At 30.0% G+C, this 22,105-nt stretch overlaps 3 protein-coding genes across 3 annotated transcripts in view; 2 read left to right on the top strand and 1 right to left on the bottom strand.

Annotated features, from left to right (window-relative positions):
* LOC125827213 (40S ribosomal protein S30) overlaps positions 1–22,105 on the top strand; it is a 359,593-nt gene that overhangs the window by 289,310 nt on the left and 48,178 nt on the right. The window lies entirely within an intron of this gene.
* Positions 5,377–7,237, top strand: LOC125826226 (AP2-like ethylene-responsive transcription factor At1g16060). Its single transcript, XM_049505548.1, has 7 exons — positions 5,377–5,630; positions 5,874–5,965; positions 6,062–6,150; positions 6,250–6,323; positions 6,403–6,453; positions 6,553–6,599; positions 6,741–7,237. The coding sequence occupies exons 1-7, from the start codon at positions 5,377–5,379 to the stop codon at positions 7,235–7,237; spliced, it is 1,104 nt and encodes a 367-aa protein (XP_049361505.1).
* LOC125827179 (homeobox-leucine zipper protein HDG5) lies at positions 9,903–15,524 on the bottom strand. Its single transcript, XM_049506540.1, has 11 exons — positions 15,330–15,524; positions 15,067–15,248; positions 14,863–14,980; positions 13,460–13,648; positions 12,733–13,221; positions 12,360–12,461; positions 12,006–12,218; positions 11,268–11,436; positions 10,913–11,181; positions 10,731–10,826; positions 9,903–10,466 (listed from the first exon to the last, which is right to left on the bottom strand). Exons 1-11 carry the CDS (start codon positions 15,498–15,500, stop codon positions 9,945–9,947), a joined length of 2,520 nt encoding a protein of 839 aa, XP_049362497.1. The 5' UTR covers positions 15,501–15,524; the 3' UTR covers positions 9,903–9,944.

Here is a 22,105-nt window from a genome sequence, read left to right as displayed (position 1 = left end):
GTCCTACTTGACATCCTACGCGGCGATATAATTCATGTCCTATGCGACATTCTATGTGGCGTCTTACGTGAATTATGTCTCGTAGGACACGTTTGTCTACTTGTTCAACTTTATATTTCTATATCTATTTTTCTATCTATTATATAGAAGAGTGAAGACGACCAGGACGACCAGGGGCACTTTTGTGGCGATATAATTCATGTCCTATGTGACATTCTATGTGGCGTCTTACGTGAATTATGTCTCGTAGGACACGTTTGTCTACTTGTTCAACTTTATATTTTTATATCTATTTTTCTATTATATAGAAGAGTGAAGACGACCAGGGGCACTTTTGTCATTTTACCAAAATTATCAGCTTAAAACAATTGTACTTTCTGCTGCAAAATTATTGAATTTCCCAGATTACCCAACCAAGTTGCTATTATTATGATGACCACGTGTACTTTCTATCATGAAAAGTATAAAAATATCATAAGTAGTCGTACTATCTAAAAATGGTGGGACCCATTTATTAAATATATTTATATTTCATTAACACCTTTACTTTTTGCACAAAAATAAATGTCAAAAGAAACAAACATGATTTAAAATGTATTAAAAAATAAAAATAAGTAGCTGTACTATCTGAAAATGGTGGGACCCATTTATTAAATCAATTTATATTTCATTAACACTTTTACTTTTTGCACTAAAATAAATATAAAAAGAAACAAACATGATTTAAAATGTATTAAAAAATAAAAATATTTACATAAAAATAAAAATTAATAAATAAAATGGATAGATAAATTAAATGAAATTAAAGTAAACTAAGAAACTAACTAAATTTTTAAATAAATAGTTTTAAAATTTTGTGAATCAAATATTAAAGAGAAATAATAAGTATTTTTCGTGTTCAATTTACGTACATTAATGATAAGAATATTTTGATAATAGAATATTTTAAATTTTAAGAGTAATCAGATTGTTTACTTTCTTTACTTAATATTGCTATTCTTTTGTTTGAAATAAGAAGTTAAGAATCGGAACACATGAAAAATCAATACATTAATTAGAGAAGTAAAATAAATTTAAGTAGATTAATATTTAGAAAGAGATGACAAAAATAGCAAATGATTAATATTTATTTTAAAAATTAGGAATAAATTTTGGAATAAGATAAAATATTTGGATGAGGAAATCAATACGATATGTAATGATCTATGTATTAAAATATCATGCTAATTTAGCATTTAATTCTAAATAGATTTTTTTAAAACAGAGAAAATGCATTTATGTTTTCAGATTGTTTGAAATTTTTTCACTAAACTGATAAAAATAACAAAAATACTTGTTCCTATAAGTTATTGTGCATGAAAAAAGAGAACCAAAAACACATTTGTATCATGCTAAAAAAAATATGTTCATTAAGACAAATTATGCATATATAGAACTTCATGTAATAGTGAAACATGCTTCTTAGTTCTAATTTTTATGTATGAGTGATAAATAAAAAATATTAATCTCTCTGTTTCAATGTGTTTGTTCTATATTGACTTGGCATGAAGTTTAAGAAATTAAGGAAGATTTTTGAATCTTATGATTTTAAATTTTAAATATGTGAAATATAGTAAATGTCTTTTAATCTTGTGATCTTAAATACGTTATGTGGAGTTGGAACTAAGAAAAGAAAAGGGACATTACTTTTTAATAGATTATAAAGAAAAAATCGACAGATTAATTGAAATGAATAGGATAGATTTCAAGATGATAATACATAATGATTCATGATTTTTATATAAGATATAATCCAATCTAACAGACAATTTAACTCTGAATCCTACTAAATTTGTGTCTTATAGTAATAAATAAATAAATTGAATATTATACTTCAAAGTTTTACGACTTAAAAAATGAATCTACCCATCGCTAATATCAATTATACTTTAAAATATTATTGGGTTAATTTAATTTAATATTTTTATTCAGTATTCGATATTTATATTGGAGTTGCCCATTCGGATATAGAGCTCTCTATTAAAAAAAAATTTCATATCCAAAACTCAAAATTAAGATATTTAATTAAGGAAGGAGAAACACCATTCAATGCACTATATTCTTTGATGGTTATTTTTTGATATTTTTTAATACTAAATTTTTTACTAGGATCAATATTAATTAATGTTGATCAGAATGCTATAGAAATACCTTTTAATAAACCCTTGGGAATTAAATTTAGGGCCGAGTATAGTCTTGTTTTCTTTAAGTACATATATGTAGGGAAAAAGCTTATTTGAAAATTGGGGGAAAGAGAGACACGTGGAGGGAAATCATTATTTTTGCCAAAATTTTTATGAGATTTAATAGGGCACACTTGTAAAATGTTTTTTTTTTTTTTTTGAAGTATAAATATATTACACTTAAAAGTGTGGCTATATTTGTATATAAGTGTTGTCAATTATTTAATGATTTGGCAACACTTATGACGTATAGGCCAAAAGCGCAGTATAAAGGCCACACTTTGAAAGCGTGCCCTTTAGTACTTTTGGCAACATTTTTTAAGTATTGTCTCGCATTGGTATGACCTTAGGACAAATTTGTTGTAGTGAGATTTTAAATATCTATAAAATATTTATTTCAGGTAGATTGTTTGTTCTGTCCTAAAAAGAAAGCAAAAGATGGTACTTTTCAGATATGTAGGCAAAACTACTACTGTGAAGACAAGATGCACAGTGATGTAGAAAGAAACTTTGGACAAGTATCCAGAACTAGCAACTGAAGGCACACCAACAATAAATATATCAAAGGCTAGAAATTGTGAATCCAACAGTTGTTGAAATGGCAAAAGAAGCAAGGAATGGGGAAGATCAGTTGATGAAATCACTCGCGTTGTTTATGTTTCATCAAGCGATGCCTTTTCTATCGGGTGGGTTTATTGGATTATGGGGCGGGTTCTTAGGATTTGGGTTAAAAGAAGGATTTAGCCACGTGTACACAAAAAGGGTGCCATTAGTGGGAGGGGCAAATGTGCATCGATTATTGGACGGCAAGGGCTAAGATGGACGAAAAGTATAACGGAGGATATAGATGTTCCGTTTTTCAAAGTTCGGGGGTATATTTGTCATTTTTCCCATTTTATTGGAACAATGTTTAAAAATAATTAAATATAATTTCTATATAGCTATATCAACTATACTTTTAGTTTTATAATATATTATGTACTAATTTTTCTAAGAATATTATTAATTTTATGATTATTTTATCTTGGTCAAACATCAAATAATATTTTTACATGTTTGTCCTTTATTATTTTTATACCATTGAAATTTAGAAAAAAAATATTTTTTGTTAACAATTTATTAATTCTAACATTCCACATGAAATGCTTAATATCATAAGGTTAAATTACATATATTGATACATTTAACTGATGTTTTATTCAAAATCAAAAGATTCAATTTATGATCTTAGGTAATCTAATAGTCTTTTAACCCGATCTTAATTATGGTAATACTTGCTCACATTCAATATTTATACCATATCAAACATTTTAACCTTAGTAATAAAATTTGAAAGTAAAAAAAAACTATTATGTGCATGCATTGGTGAAGATCATTCACTAACTTTTTCTTGAATAGTATGTCACAAGGATATGTTTAAAAAAGTAACTAGTTACGTAGAAATAAAATTCATGATCACATGAGCAATATATAAAAAATCTCAACATTGTACAACTTTTTCTCAATATATCAACATGTGTTATACATAAGTGAATATATAAAGCCGGACTTAAAGTCTTACCGTTACACGAGTACATCGCACGATTATATATGTAATTGCTAATATGGTGAAAGACATTGTGAAAGTGAAAAAGAATGATCAATATTTGCATCTCATCTTTTTCATTTTTCTTCTCCATGGAAAAGAATAAGCTAAACTTTTAATTACTTAATATCAGAAAGTTGATGTTTAATTGTGCTCATTGACCTAATAAAAAAACAAATTGAACAAAAATGATATCTTAAATAACATTTCGCTATCATCATGTCAACAACATAGACATTTAAAAAATTATTGTAAGTACAATTCCAATTTGAATATTATAAGTTCCACTTCATAGTAAATAACGATCGATAAATTTCATACTTTAATTTCACAACTCGAACAACTCAAAGACAAAAGTAGCCAATTAAAGGATCTTCAACATTACGGAGGACCCTATGTAACAACTAAAAAACGAAAGGTACGTAAATAACAATTTAATCATTTGTCGATTTACTAATATAAGACAAAGTCTGAAAATGGATATATTAGAGAAAACAAAAATATAGCTATAAGGCAAAGGCAAAAGCAAATGACTTATTTTTTGACATCTTATGAATTATTATTTGTTTGCTTTGAATTCATCCATAGAAGGATCACATACTTTTGGTTTATTCTTCTTTCTCTTTTTTATTTTCTTTTTGTGACATTTTCTTTACGGAAAAGGGTCAAAATTGCCCCCGAACTATATGAAATAGACTATTTATATCCTTCGTTACATTTTGAGATCAAAAATGCCCCTGTTGTTATCCTAAGAGATCACAAATACCCTCAAGAGTTAACACCCCAAATTTTTTTTGACGTGGCAGGCCACGTGGGACTAGTCCTTCCACCTAAGCGTTGCCAACTAGGATTCACTACAAAAGAACTAGACCTTTAGCGGCAACAACAGTCGCCACAAAAGCCCAGAAAACCGTCACTAAAAGTTTTTAACATTAAAATAAAGTAGGAAAATTTTATAATGTAAGGGTATTTCCTTATTTAGTTAAATACAAGAGAATTGTCTCAAAAGCGAGAAAAATACTCCATTTTGGGAATATTACTATAGAATTAGTAATAAACATACTCTGTCCCAATCTACGTGACACTTTAATTTTGGATTTCAAGAATCAACTTCTCATTTTTTGATAGTGAATTCGGGACCAGCACCTTTAAGTTTTTGTAAATAAAATTTACATATTTAAATACTAAGTAAAAGTAATATAAGTCATATTAATTTATAATTCAAAATATTTAAAAAGACATGAAATATGCTGTCAATATTTTTTTTGGTAGTCTCCTAAAATCCGAAAGATACCACATAAATTGGAACAAAGAAAAATTAGTTTAATCTACTAGTAAATCTTGTGTCTGAAAAAAGTAAAATAATGTAAATAAAACTTTGTACGTGGAGACAGAGAAATTGGTAATATAATTACATTTTCCAGATATAGAAATCATCGACATCTAATTAAGTCCAAGACAAAACTATTTGTAGATATATAAATATACAACATAGATAATTAATCTGTAGTGTAACAAAGCATCAAATTAAAGAAATTAGAAAGCTCTAAATTTTACAATACAATAGAGATGATGAATGCAATTAGTGTTAAATGTGAGAAGTTGAGCCCTGGAAATAGAAGAAGTTTATGTATGGTGGATTATGATATTCCAGTTAATAATAAATGTGTTAAAAGACGACGAAAATCTCCGGTAGCTGCAGTTATAGTGAATGATAACAACAACAATGGCCAAAAATTGGATTCATCAAAAGTTGATCAAAGTAGTAGTATTGTACAAACTCGTACTGTCAAGAGAAGTTCAAGATTCAGAGGTGTTAGCAGGTAGTCAATTATCTGGTTTAAAAAAGAACGTCTCTTTCCATTTTTGACAACTCTTTAATTCTAACTTTCTGCACATTTTGGTACGTTCAACGTATCTGTAGTTTAATACTTTAAGATTCATAAGTCAGTTTACTTTCTTAAACTCTTTGTGTCAAGTCAAAATCAGACAAACAAACTGAAACAGAGGAAGTACAATTACATGTTTTTGAAAGCTAAAATTTGATAAACGTATTGGATTTTCAGGCATCGATGGACAGGGCGATACGAAGCTCATTTATGGGATAAGGCTTCATGGAATGTAACTCAGAAAAAGAAGGGAAAACAAGTCTATCTTGGTGAGTCCTAATAACTTGTGCTAAAAAAACTCCAAAATTTCGAGTCATATGCTAAATTTGCAGCTTCTTATTTATGTTATGTACTAAAATGAGCAGGGGCATACGACGAAGAAGAATCAGCAGCAAGAGCTTATGATTTGGCTGCAATCAAGTATTGGGGCACAACAACTTTCACCAATTTTCCGGTATGTATTAAGCTGTAAGATGAGATGGTCACACACTTCAACTGATCGATTATGCAGTTTGATAGAAGCATATTGTTCTAACACTTTCTTAATTTGTAGATATCTGATTATGAGAAAGAAATTGAGATCATGCAAAATATGACAAAGGAAGAACATTTAGCCTCTTTAAGAAGGTACACATTACACCAGAATTTACACCTCAAAATCAAGTAATTTTTTCAATTAACGAAATTTGTTCTGTTTTTTCAACAGAAGAAGCAGTGGTTTTGCCCGCGGAGTATCCAAGTATAGAGGAGTTGCGAGGTAAATTAACACATTATAATCGATCAGACAATGTTATTCGAGTCTTTTAGTACGTTTATGTCCATAATTGTAACGAAAAATTCATCGAATTTCATTCAGGCATCATCACAATAACAGATGGGAAGCAAGAATAGGACGAGTTTTTGGTAACAAATATCTATACTTAGGTACTTATAGTAAGTGTTTTTCGCACCCTTTAACTAATTTCTTTCAAAGTTCTGATCAAATCAACAACACATTCGAATTGGTTCTAACTCGAAACATTTTTTACTATTTGTTTTCAATAGATACTCAAGAAGAGGCAGCTCGAGCTTATGATATTGCAGCAATTGAATACAGGGGAACTAACGCGATGACAAACTTTGACATGAACACATACATTAGATGGTTAAAACCAGATGCCAATTCTGTAATGCAATTTCAAGATTTAACATCAGAAGATCAGCCTATACAAACTAGTAACACTAATGATATGATTAACCCGTTACACGACTCTTCATACTCGTTTAACCATAATCATTTCACAACCACCACCAATACTGAAAAACTGTATGCTATACCGCGTAGCCAGGAACCTATTGAAAGAAAAATGCCCTTAAGTTATTGCAGGAAATCATCATCACCTACTGCTCTAAGCCTTTTGCTTCGATCATCCATGTTTCAAGAGCTCGTTGAGAAGAATTCGAGCACTGATTCTGAAGAGAGTGAAGAGAATAACATGAAGCACGGAGCACAATCGAACAGAGAAAATGAGTATTTGTTTTACACAAATGATAAGAATTGATTTCTCGGATGGTCACTCAACTAACTAACAGGTATTATCTCAAAAAGTAGTATTTCTTCCTGAAGAATTCAACATTTTCTTCACAGAACCAGGTTGTACATGAAAACGGTCAATTAACTATTGGGCTGAGAAATAGAACCAGAAGACCTTCACAAAGGTTGATTTGGGATCCAGGCCCAATTAGCAACAAGTTTAAAAGGACATATAGTTAAGAAGAAAAGGTTGATTTGGGATCCAGGCCCAATAGCAACAAGTTTAAAAGGACATATAGTTAGGAAGAATAGTTTATGCGTAATATGATCATGCTTTGGCAGTATCTCTCATCCGGCTCTAGTTCCTCGTCTCCTTCTTCATTCGATCGTTGTTCCTACTTTCAATATTTCTGTATTTCCATTTGGCTTTTGCCTTTTGAGTTGTTGCATTGACCTCGTGAAATTGTAATTGAACTTTAGCCTTATTAATATAGTTGAGAAATTGGTTAGATCAGAGTCATCACTGGATTTGAGTTCATTACGAAATCTTGGAAGTAATATGATTATTTCCAATTACTAAATCCTTTGGCAACTCATCTCTGTCATCATTTTCATATTCTGCATATAGTTTGGATGTGAATGTAGCCACACTAATAACGTTGTATTTACATATATAAAAGTTGTGAGAAATCGTTACGCCACTATCTAAAACTCTGTAAGTTATTACAAACGTTAGAAGACAGTAAAATTGTGTCTATAAGACTTGGTAACATATGAGAAAAACATTACACCCAAGTCTAAAGTTGTCCAGAAGGATAGTTTTCTAAGAGCTACATATATAAATAGACATAAAATTTAAATGGATGAAGGAACATATAATCAGCCTTCACATTGTTTGCCTTTTGTTAACTACATATATATTAGTGATTTATTCGACTGATCGCGTAAAGTGATGTATCTGACCGATACATGTATCCGAGTATAGGAGAGAGTATGGATTTTTGTAATTTTTTTAAATGGTAAGAAATTATAAATCATATGATAAAATAAGTTGTGTATTTAGGTAATTTTTCCTATATATATGGACCTATATATACCCAATTAATTTTCCCTTTCTTTTTCACTTATAAAATTGTCATTTAACAAACGTCTCAATTTGTCCAGCAAAATTTTGGACCAGACAAATATGCAAAAGGGATATGATACTAATTTCAACATGAAAGTGACAGGAATTCAATGATATTTATCTTGAGGCATATTAATATAAAAATTTGAAAGCTTATAAATACCAAATGTAATCACATAATATATCTCGTGTTTACACTCATCAGAGACAAGGGTCCTAACTTTAATTTTTGGTATTAAATATACAAATAGCTTGACTAATTAATTAATATAAGACATATGTGACTAATATATTTGTACTTCTCCGTCCATCATCTCAATTAAATGTTTTCTCTCACTTTAGTATCTCAAATTAACTCCTCCATGAATGACCAAAAATGAAAAAAGAAAAGTTCAATTTGAAATTTGACTTTCAACTTGAGAGTTTTGTCTTTCAATAAATACAAATATATTTCAATATACACTAAGATCACAAACTCACGATGGACAAATTATGTAGCTAAACTACAAATTTTGTTTTAGCAATGTATTATCATAACTACCTGCAATTTAACAAGAAATTTTGTAGCTAAATTTCATTTTTTTTGGTGATATCTATTACGCTCCCCCATTTCAATTTAGTGAAACATATTTAACTAGACATATAGAATGATTAAAAGAAATTAAAAGTTTTAGAACTTAATCATGATCACAACATACGTCATAACATTTGTATGAAAAACCAAAAATTTAAAATTTACGATTTTAAAGATGTCATCACATTTGTATGGCTATTAAAACATCTCAAAAATAAAATGGAAAGTTCAAGTAAATTATTTCAAATTGTAGAAAGCTTCCTTGTTTCCAAAACAGTCTAAAAAAAAACAGTTTTGAGTAACTTTTATATTATGCAAGCTTAGAATCATTTCTTTCATGTCAAGATAGTAGAAAAGATTCTCTAAATACCAATTAAAAACAAAAAAACTGATTATGAAGAAGACTCTTGAAAAGCAAAAGGCAGAAAAACTATAACCAAAACAAGAATGTATGCAAATTTCGACCAAAATAAAGGATATGTAGCTATAAAACAAGTACTAATTAGTAATTAAACCTTACTACAATTTGTGTCAATTGCAGAAACAACTGCAAATTGTAATTGTTCTGATCAACAACACAAAAAATTAATCACTAGTAGGAGGGAGTAGAAGGACATAAAACAAAAGAAGTCAATACCCGAACCATAGTATTTTTTTAATTCGTAGAGATAATTTTCTCACCATTCACTAACGATTTTCATTTTCATCTGCCACCTGGTTCGTTCTTGACTTCCCAAAAATCATAATCACAACAAAATATTAAAAAAACACACACACACATAAACAATCATTTCACTGGATTTTCCCACCTACCTAACAACCACTTTCTGATCTTGTCATTTATTTACTAGGGGTCCACCCATGCAAAATGTACAGGCTATTAAAACCTTCATTTGCATGGGGGACCCACTTCCCTACTATGCCAAACTAGTACTATAGTAGTCCTACCCCTTACCCTCGCTTCTCATTTTTCACAAATTACTCATAACCTCCCCTTACAAAAAATAAGTTTTGTTAGAGGGAGGTTTTGGGTAATTAGGAATTTGAGTTTTCGTCCACTTGCTTGGACGACTCTGGTTGTTGTGGTGGTGATGATGATGGTGCAGTTATCTCTGTGTCGGGGTAAAAAGCAACAAGTGCAGCATTGATTTGTTGTACGGTGTTGCATAAATGATGGTTAATAGCAGTGACGCTAGAGAGATTGAGCTTTGCACTTGGGATCGTGCTGGCGAGGACTTGTAATCCAACGGTGAGTAGGCAACCTCCTGAATACTCTTGAACTGACGACAAGTTCTGCCTCTTTTCGGAAGATTGAGATGAATTAGCCTCAGTACCTGAGACGTTGTTGTCACAGTTGTTAATATTGGCTTGTCCGTTATTGATTGGTGTTATGACAAACCCTAAGGGAAGAAGAGGGATGCACGATGGATCCTCCCCGTTCATGGCTAGCTGGATCGCGTCCACGTCTACAGTGGTGTAGACCACCAGGCTGCCTGAATCATCCGTGCAACTCTCTTGTAGCATTAGCTCTACACTTTGGGATGAATTGCTAGCCACCTGTAGGAATTTGGTCAATTAATATAGATGATCATATGATAAATTATTACTTAGGGATTTTGAAATTTAACAAAAACTTGTAATATGATTACTAGAAGAGATGAAGTATGTTATAGAGCGCGACATTGCACTAATGTTAATTTGATTATAGCATAAATCATGAGTCTCTTCTAAGCCCTTGAGATATTACATATCAGCTTCAGAAGATTCAATTGGATCATTCTTAGCACATACATAATTTCTCAATTTAGTGCATTGACTTACATTAATTCGAAGAAGAGAGATGCAATTCCCTGGATGTGAACCATTTGCAATATGAGCCACTTCATGTAATGAGTTCCCATTTGAAAGTACATCCAACTACAACATTAAACATAGTACAATTCAAATCAACTCAATTTAGGCGAAAAATCGATTATTTTTCTTTAAAAAATGAAAATAATTACCTGAGCTCTTCGACGTTCATCTCTCAAGAGATCAAAGACCTGGAAATGATTATATGGAAGCCAAGAAGTTGAAACCGCGCTAAGAATTAGTCCATTAGGTTGTCCTGGTTCCGTAACTTTTCTAGTAGTGATTCTAACAGTATCATCAGGAGAATCAGAAAGAGCTGTCCATGATTGTCCACAACAAGTGCTTATGTTCATACAAAATGTCTTGATCATCCTTTGTGCCAAATTCATCAAGCTCTTTCGCGCTTCAGGAGATGGTATCACTGCACAAATTAAAAACAAGAACTTATTTGAATAAAAAGGCAAAGAAATAATCAATTTATGATTGATCATATAGATAATCAAGTACCTCCAAGGTCAGATATATTTCTAGCCATAAGACTAGCAAGCCTTTCACATTGTCTTTGCAAAATTGATAACCATCTTTGTGCTCCAAATGCCACTCCACTTGTAACAAAGTGATTAAATATTTGATTCACTGGATTTTCCTCCACCTCAGCATGTTCAACCCATGTAACCTAAATTTTTTAAAAGAAATTAACTTCAATTTTTCATTTTACTTCAATAAATTTCATTTTGGGTCGTGGTTGTAACAACTTAGAAATCTAGATTATATTGACAATAATTGCTAACGATAGTTAAACAGAACGCAAAGAAAGGGGATGAGAGACTTCACAATAGCATAACTCTTCAAACATTTTACTCGGCTAGATAATATTAAATGAATCAGTCTTATTTACCATTTCTGACCCATAATCTCTTACAGAGTCAGCTTGGTTCACAACAATAATATATCACCTTAATGTGACAATAGCAAGAAGGTAACACAAAGATTAGGGGGTGGATGTATAGTAGAAATCCTTTAATAGTATAATTTATTTTTAGTATATATTCTTGTCCTAAGATAAAACATTAATGAAATAGACAAATAATATGTGAAAATTGCATTATGTTGTTTTTTCAAGTAATGCCAAACTTTCTAGGTTTTAGGAATTCAATCAGCTAAACTCTTTACAAATTTATGTAACATTTAATTATAACTCGTAAATTTTAAATTCTGAATTCGTTTCAAACCAGGAAGACTTACCCTGGAGTATCCATTGGGCATGTCTTGAATGATGCATCCAGAAGGCCTTCTCTTGAAATAAGGGAAAGGTGGTGGGAAATTGTTGTGAAGACTATCAAGTGGAAAATCAACAATTGCCCAACTCCCTTCCTCCACATTTTGTTGGCAATAACGCAGGAAATAACATTCTCTTGTTGACACTAAGGGTGTCAAAACTTGCATTTCCATAAACATCTGAAAACAAAACAAACAAAAAATTACTCACTCCGTCCCATTTTATGTGACACCCTTTCCTTTTTAGTCCGTCCAGAAAAAATGTCACCTTAATAATATATACACATGACAAATGATGAAGAGTTTTATTTTTTTTCTTACCAATTGAAGAGAACCACTGGCATGTCCAGAAACTCCTGAAGTTACAACTTGAATTGTTTTGGCTCTAGAAATGATAGATGGAAAAAGCTCTATACATTTATTCTGGAAAAAAATAAAAAAATTAATCCAAATTACTGCCCATTTAACCGCATAAACTTAAAATAGCTGACAAATGTCTAATATAAGTATACTTCATATAGAATATATGTATGACCATGCATAATTAATGTAATGTATGTATATTGGTTCGGAAAGTAAACAATGAATCCGACCAGCTATTTGTGTAAAATAATGATAGTATTATTAGTAACATGGTAAACATAATAACAAATTAGCTAAAACATTTTCTATATTGTGAGTGTATATAACTTACTGTATCCAAGAAGGCATCAACGAGAGTGATACTATTCATAATAACAACAGCGCTGCTACGAGTTGCTTCAATTTTAAGCTCATTGCCATTCTGCTTGACTCCAACATGCCATGGGAACATTCTAGAATATTCTTCAACATTAAGCACTTCTTTTCCAGAATCATTAGAAGCCCTAATCCAGAGCGGGTCAGAGCTTGTGCACATCTTAACTAATTCATCCATAGATGAAAGAGCGAGTTCCATAGCAAGAGATTTTTCTTCTTCCAAGATCATTGGACCACCGGAGAATTGAGAGTTGTTTTGATCAGGCATGAGTAATGGAACAGGAACCATATCCGTGCAGTTTGGCTGGTCCTCAAATTTACTTGAGAAATTATTAATGGACATATCGAGTTCCAATGATGGTGGAAGAAGTGGATTTGGTGCTCCTAGTCCTTGCATTGGTCCGCGGCCATTGTATTGAGATACAAGGCAACATACTCTCTCAAACTGTACATCAATCCAATGAATATCAGTCTGATACGTTGAAACGCAAGTATGATGATGCAAAGAAGTAGTGATCTAATAAATTGTTCCTCTTTTAGGTCATATGACTATATGAATTCTTGGCAAAGTATACAATTTGTCTAGCTAAGCACTATAAATGCGCCAAAAAAAAAAAAAAACTAATAATACTGTCAGTGTATATAACTTAAATGCAGAAGGAATGCTAGAAAAACAAAATTACCTCTTCTTTGAGACGGGCATTTTCGAGGCGGAGTTGTTGTTCATCATATCCCATTTCTCCAAGCATGGCAGGACCTCCACAAGTAGGGCACATAATACTGCGTAGAGCTGCTTGCAGTCGATAATTCTCATTCTTTAAATTGTCATTCTCAGCTCTAAGTATCACATTATCTGATCGGTCTTGTTGAGCCTACATCATTAAACAATAATTAATTATTGATTAGCACTACGATGAATCTTATCCCTAAACTTTATAAAGGCACATTTTAAAGTTTAGATGCGAATTCAATATTTAAAATCAATTAGTTCAAAATGAGTATGATATTATTACATATATGTACACATTTTTAACGGGTTTTCACAGTAAAAAAATAGAAGAATTAATCTAAATAGCCCCAGATGTATAATATATGTATGATATGTGTATAACCATGTATCTTAATGTATGTATATTAGCTAGGAAGAGTAAATGATAGGTTCACCAGACTATTTATGTAAAGATTCCAAATATATGAGTTAGCTATGAAATTAATTCAGTTGCTAATTTATAGCTAAATAATATAAAATTAGCGGATTTGTGAAGCTATCCACCACTAATTTCTCTCTTCTTCTTATATATACATAATTTGGCAAAAAAAAAAATGTGTCTAGTTAAACCCATAGAATTGCTCTAGATCTAATTTTAACATCATTCATATTTAATTTAATACTTAGATAAATACAATACTTCTTCAGTCCTCTTTTATTTGTCCGCTATATTAAAAACAGAAGTCCATTTTTACTCATTCTATTTGAAAACCATGAGATAATTTATCATTTCCCAATGTCTTTAAGTAAAAATACCATCCGATTTATCACTCCTTAAGAGTTGTATCAAATCAATACTGAACAAGTAAAAATAAACAGATCTCGGAAGGAAGGAGTAGTAAAAAGTCTCTCTTTCTCATTTTTCATGTCCATAACCTTAAATGGGGTGCATTAAAGATAGTGTCTCCTCATGGAAGCTCAATGTTGCAGAGAAAAAAGGGGGTTGACTGCACACTCAACAACTAGGGCCAGGCGCATATTAATGGAAGGCAATGGCCATAGAATTGAAAATGAAAGCAACCCCCATAGTAAATGTAGTCACTCTCTCTACAGCTTTCATAATATTAGTGATGTTTGGACTTTGCCAAAATTTAACCTATGTAAATAACACACACAACTTATGGAAAATTGTGCATCCCCCCCCTCCCCCCCCCCCCCATGCACGAAAATTAAAAGTTTAATTTTAACAGCTGGACTGAAAAGAAAAAAAAAGAACATTTATGTGTGGTTTTCCTCTTTGCCGCGTCAACATATATATACTGACAGTGTAAATAAGTAAATCGGGTTGTGGGGTGGTAGGGATGCTAACATGCGCACCTTCATTTGAGTTCTTCGATTTTGAAACCAGAATTTGACTTGACGTGGTTTAAGGCCAAGGTCTTGGCTTAATTTAAGCCTTTGCTTGTCATCTGGATGTGGACATTCCTTAAATAACCTAAAATTTCACAAAGTCTCAGATAATTGTTAATTACTTAATCAAGATCTTGTAAATCAAACATAATTTTTTTTTTGCTAACTTACGCTTCCATTTCTTGGATCTGACGAACAGTGTGTCTATGATAACGTTTCTTCTTTCCCGCTTGTTGTTGCTGTTGTTGTTGTTGTTCGGGTTCGAGTTCATTTCCAGACATTCCTTCAATATGTTCACTTCCTGAACCACTATCCATTTCTTCCTTGCTTTTGAATAATCCATTTTCTTCCTTCTAAAGAAAAATTTAAAAAAAATAAAAAAACATGCATGCAAATTAAGGATAAATTAAAATATAGAAAAAAAAAATACTTACTGGAATGATATTGGGAGAAAAAATGTTGAAAGGCAAGTTATTTCCTCCCATATTCATGAAGTTGAAATTAGGGTTTTGGATCGAGGAAGAGTAGAGTGTATCGGAAGAAACATTATTATTATTATTTCCTCCCATCCCCATGGATGAAAATAGTTGACAATCACTAAACATCTTTTTCACTTTGAATTTTCAAAAAAAAAAGTAGAAATTTTTTTGTAATTTTTTCAGACTAGGGTTAGGTTATATGTCTTCCTCTCCCAAGTCAAACCTGCCAAAAAAAGTAGGAAAAAAAAAGTTAGAACAAACAAAATCATATATCACACATGAAATATAAAGAAAAGTTTGTTAAACTCACCATTGAAGCTAAAGAGAGTAAAAATCCATTAGATCACAAAATAAACAAAGATAGAAAGGAGTTATTTTTTTTACATATAAAGTTAGACGAGAAGACTACTAAATTACAAAAGTATTTGACTCCACACTTGAAAAAAGATAGAGGGGAGTCAGCTAGTTCTATAGTATTCAAAAATCCCCCATTAAAGCACAAACAAAAGTATTAAATTCCCAATACCAAAAAATATTAAAAGCAAAAAATGTTGTTAGAGAGAATTGAATACACAAAAATAATTAATTTCCTATGTAATTAATGAAATGTATGAGTGAAGAAGAAAAAAAATAAAAAAATATTACAAATAATAATAAATTGTTAGTACCTTTGTTCTTCTTCTTCTTCTCCCCCAAAACTCTTTCTAGCTTTCTTCTCTTTTCAGTCTATATGTATAGTAAAGATTTATTTAATTTTTTTAATCTATTTTTAAAAAAAAAAAAAAACTAAGGGGGGGGGGGGGGGGGTAGGGGGTGATAGGGGAGTGTGGTGAAGGGGTTAAATGCGAGCTTTAACTAGGGGGGTTGAAAAAAAGAAAGAAACAGATCCAACGCCTATTGATCTGTGAGTCAGCTGGAAAAAGTCTACACGTGGCATGTTTTAATTGGAGAAAGAACCGTTTCAGCTAAGAAAAAGTCAAACCTTTTTCGCAGAGTCGAAACGCTTCGGGTCAGTATACGCGCGCGTGGGTGATACCTTCCTGGTTTTAGGTTGTTTTTTTTTTAAAAATAGAATTTAATTGAGTATATTGGTCAACATAATTTTTAGATTAAATTAATCAATAGGTCTTAGGCAGAATTTAATTGATTGTTACATGCTTAAATCTCATTATAAAATGTAGTACCAGAGAAATAGTACCTTAAAAATATATGTTATATATATGTTGTGTGTTACTCCCTCGTTTTTAGTTGTCATGTTGTGCTTTTCGAAAGTCAATTTGACTAATCAAAATTAAATTAGATTAGATTAATTTGATATTTTTAAACTAAAATTTAGATATTTAAAATTTTTACCAAAAGTACTATAAATTGTAGTAATTATTTGCATGTGAATATGATGAAAATACATCGTGAAATATTTAGTCAAAATTCTTACCGTTTGACTCTAAAAAAGAAATTATAACAACTAAAAAAGAACATAAGGAATAGTAACATTAATATGGTTTGTAGTGAAATTCATTCGTTCTAAAAAAAAATGAGGAAGTACAAACTACAAACTATACTTTGGTGAAATCATGGTATATAATTATATTAATTATATTTCAAAATTCAAGAAATAAATGATAAAAACAATAACATACAATAAGTTGGGGAGAGTGAGGTGTACACAGATTTTATGTCTACTTTTGCGAGGTAGAGAACTTGGAGTTTCGATATACTTTTTAATATCATTTTTCATAACAAATTTGAAAGAAATACAAAATTTAAAAGTTATGATAAAAATATTGAAGAAAGAAAAGTACTAAAATAAATTATAAGCAAAATAAAACAAACATCAAAATTCAAGAAATCAATCTCTAATTATTATTTTTTATTCAAAGAAATCAATCGGTAAATTCAGACTGAAAAGGTGAATTGATATTGATTTTTGAAAACCTGATATTCTTTTTAAGACAAAGAAAGTATTATTATCCTTTCTTTTCGCATCTTTAGTTAATTCTGTATTAATATCAAAATTAAATGTTTTGAATTATTTTTTCTCGATTGAAAAGTTTCTGAATTTCATTTTCATTATCAATCACTATAGTCTTTCTGCCCAACAATAGTTATTCACTATACTAATATTAGTTATCCAACATGTCGGCAACAATGTCCAATTCAGAAAATCAAGAGATAATTTATTTTGTGTGTCTATTTTACCCTTGCTATTAAATATTACTTATCATCTAATATATTTTTCAAAGCATTAAATTTAATAAAATTGAAAAGCATATTTTAATTTTAATATTATGATAAGTATTAATATTAAGACATTAGAATATGAACACACATTTTAAGATGTTATATTACGATTTGAATATATTAAATAATAAGAGAAGTTAGTATTCAACATATGAGTGTATAGAATTTGTCTTAATTAAATATATATATATATATATATTCAAGTAAAATACTATTCCTAATAATCTATCTATCAATGGAATATTTTTTAAAGATTATATAGTGGTTGGTGATGGTGATGTGGCTAACAATGGTGATTGTTGGTGCCAAATGAAGTGGTGGTGTAGCTTGGTGCGGTGGTTGTGTATAGTAGTTATTATGATGTGGTTGACCATAGTTGTTTACGGTGATGCATGGTTGGTTATATTGCTTAGTAATTGGTAGTTAGCGGATAATTATATTGTGGTGGATGTCAATAATAGATAAAAATAGTGTGATGATAATGATGGTTGGCGATATATATTGATGCATATGGTTAATGGAATAATTGTCGATAGTCATTGATAGTTATCATGATAATGATGCTTTGATGGTGGTGATTATAAATGCTAATAGTGATGGTCATATGAATAGAGCTAGAGAAGTGAAAGGGGTATCTAAAATTCCTTCATCAGAAAATCACATTGTATATATAAAGTCGGCATTAATCTATATTTAAATATACCCTTGATCCTAGCAGAGCCAAGAGCACAAGCAAGATATAGGGGTGATATGATAAATTTGCTCTCTTAAATATAACTTTTTAGTATTTTTCTCTTCTCTCATATTTTTCACATCATTAAGATAACATCTAGTTAAAAGAATTTAAATAACATTGAGCTAATTTTTTTTTATGTATAATTATAGACCATGTACAACGCATATCCGTTGTTCAACACTTGGTTTAGATGAAGAATCTAGCTCTAAAATTTTGTCAATTGTGTAGTTGTACCTAAATTAATACAAGAATCTAATAAAATAACTAATTGAAATCATTAATCTAATAATAAAACAGTCAAGTTCTTATTCGTGATTTGTGTGGATAATTGTTCCATTTATAAGTTTATATTGTTTCCTTAATGATTTCTAGTGGTTTGGTTGGAAAAATTTCCGTCAAATTTATATTGTTTGACTTTCAATAAAACAAAACGTGTCACATGAATTAGGATAAAGAAAGTAGCAAACATGTGTGGATATATTTATTATTCGTGTGAATACAGTTAAATAAAGATATTACATAGATGCAAGTGGATACAATATGTTTCAATATTATTATGTGTGAATGTAAATTATTTTACTATAGAGATATTATATACATTCGGATACAATGTATTCCATTATGATCCACTACAATTTAAGATGAAAATACAACTATATTTTGTAACGAGAAAAGTATTGAAAACATCCCTGAACTTGGCGCAAATTATTAGTTCGTCCTCGAACTATTAACAACCTTAAAAACACCCATATACTTTACTAACTAAACTTAGATACACCTCTGATATGCATCATAACATAAAAAGTGGTTTCAAACTAATTATAAGCCGAAAGAAATGTTGAAAATACCCTAAACCTAAAGAGAATTTAGGGATGTATTTCACTCCTATTGCAAGATCAAGGGTGTATTCAATTAATATTTTTAAGGCTGTCAAATGTCAATAGTCCGGAAATAAAAACTACTAATTTGTGCTGAATTCGTAAGTACTATCTCACTCTTTTTTTTTGCAAATTTGGGCGTTAATAGCGCTATTTACAATTTATTTCCATTTTTTATGGCCCTTTGACAAATTCAATAGGGCTCTTAAATTTGCAAAAGTCCAATATAAGTCCAAATTTGTCAATATCAAATGGGCCCCTTGCATTGCTTTGTGCATTCAAAGCCCACGTTGAACAATACAGTACCAGTACCCTCTAGTAAGGTCACATATTTATTATTCTCAAATTAGTACTTCTATTTACTTTCTCAATTAAATTATCCATATATGTATATACTCATTGTTCTATTTTCTTTCTCAATTATGTTTTTTCCAACTTTATAACCAATTATTTTGGCTTTATTGAGAGATCTCATTCCAGAAATCGACATTTCATTTAAAGCATAACAATATATATCAATACCATCATATACTATTAATTAGTTAAAATTAAAATTAAATGTTGTATAGTATACATTGTGAAAAGTCCATGGCATAATACATACTTAAAGCATTTGTTAGACATATAGACTAGATAAAAAAAAAGTTGTTTATAGCGCTATTTACAATTTATTTCTATTTTTATGGCCCTTTGACAAATTCAATAGGGCTATGAGTAACATCATGTGTTAGTTAATTATACGTAACATATTAACATTATTTGTGTTTTATTTACTTTGTTTTTCAAAATGAAGACATTATGTGGTTGTTGTTAATATACTTTTTTGTTTTAAATTATATGTGCACTTATTTCGATCTTTTTAAGTTTGTTGGATAAAGCATGTCACTTTTTATATTTAAATAAATTTTATTTTAATATTTTTACATAATATGCTTAAGATCATAAAATTTAAAAAATATTTTAATGTGTGGCACGTATTTATTTTAAGGTTGGAATTAAAGTGATGAATAATGAGACAGAGAAGACCACTATGACAAAGTCAAAGGAGACATCGCACTTATCAATTTTTACTTAAAAATTACAGACAATAATTTACTCATATATGTGAAATAACCAAACATACAATAATTGCTTTAGAATATACTACAATTTTGTTTTTTTTTAGTAAAAAAATAGTTTTAAGAAAAAAAGGACCTCGATTGCTTAAATTTAGTAATTTTGAAGTCAATTTGGACTCAACTGATCAAGGTTTTATATATAATTTTCCAAAGTTAAAACAAAATTAACATTAATAATGTATCATCAAATAACAACAATTTGATAAGTAAACTATATGATAAGCATATTTGCTTGAACAGTACTATAGAATAGGTGGGGGTCCTCATTGATCCTTTGGACAACAATACAATGCAATAATTTATGCAGACAGTATTAAATGAAAACTGTTCCACCTTATTTTCATAAATGTGGTATATCGCATCCCAGCTAATCTGAATTCGTATCGCGTGTATAAGATCCAGGAAAAGCACACTCCAAGTCATTGAACAAACATTAAAGTCAAATTCAACGTTACGTGGTATGAAAAGGTAATTTCTCAAAGACTATATATGTACAAGTACTTTTAAAAATGGGATAAAATAAATAATGATCTAGCTAGAAGATACATTTGGGATACGTCAATCAAAGACTTCAACTCGAGATATCTGATTAAGTATAAAAAGTGATTATGTTCACTCCATCACAATTCACGATCACGATAATAATAAAAGTTGTTTTCAGAATTGAATATACACTAGTAATATTAGGTGGTCTGACTTGTAGGGACACATAAATCATGACAAGGAAGCAAATCCAGTGGTAAGATACCTTAGCATTTATAATTTAGAAATGGACAAAATTGGATTCAAACAGTTCCATGATCAAGAAGGTGACAGTATCATAAATTAAATTAAATCTCCACAGACCAAAAATTAATAGACAAAACAAGGAAATAATAATGGTTTGAAGTTTACTTGAATCTAGTTGTACTACAAATGTCCTTTTGCAAAGAAATTCAAAACTACATATTATATGTATATATCATGCTTTATAGTGAAATAAATTCTCATGTTCTATTTGTGATATACCCATAACCTAGCTTTAGTGTTGGGCATGTGCCATAACGTTTTTTCTTTCAAATTTCAATACGCCGATATGTTCTCTAAATTTGTCGGTAAATTTCATTGATTGTGTATTAAATATTCAAAGATTCAATATAAACATAAAAGAAAATAAATAAAAACTAAGAAATATCACAGTCAACTAGTTACTTTTTGTATAGTAGTGTATAGGGGTATTGAAATATCTTATATACACTTTTATACACATAAAATGTACCCTTTTTTTTATAAAAAAAAAAGTGCAGTTTTTTGCTCAAAACCAATCCAAATATCCATTAAATTTTGTAAATTGAACTATTTCTAACTCTAAAAACACGAATTTAAAATTTCTCAAAAAGTTAGATTCGAAATTGAAATAAGTAATTTTTTTCTTTTAGGTTTAATACATCCATATTTTATTTAAATTTATTGGTAAATTTCATTGAATATGTATCAAATATTCAAAGATTGAATACAAACATAAAGAAAATAAACAAAACTGAGAAATATCATAGTAAACTAGTTACTTTTAATATAATAGTGTATGAGTATATAAATACCTTATATAGACTTTTATACACTTATATGCATAAAATGCAATATGTTTAAATGTACCTAGCTTGAATAGAAGTGCAGTTCTCGCTCAAAACCTATCAAAATATCCGTTAACTTTTTGTAAATAACATTTCTTGGACTATTTTTAACTTTAAAAAACAAATTTCTCACAAAATCATATTC

The sequence above is a fragment of the Solanum verrucosum genome, unplaced genomic scaffold, assembly GCF_900185275.1.
Source record: "Solanum verrucosum unplaced genomic scaffold, falcon-dt-bn FXZP01000060.1, whole genome shotgun sequence".
Lineage (NCBI taxonomy): Eukaryota > Viridiplantae > Streptophyta > Magnoliopsida > Solanales > Solanaceae > Solanum > Solanum verrucosum.
Note: the sequence above shows the minus strand (reverse complement) of the source record. Positions and strands in the feature narration are given on the sequence as shown.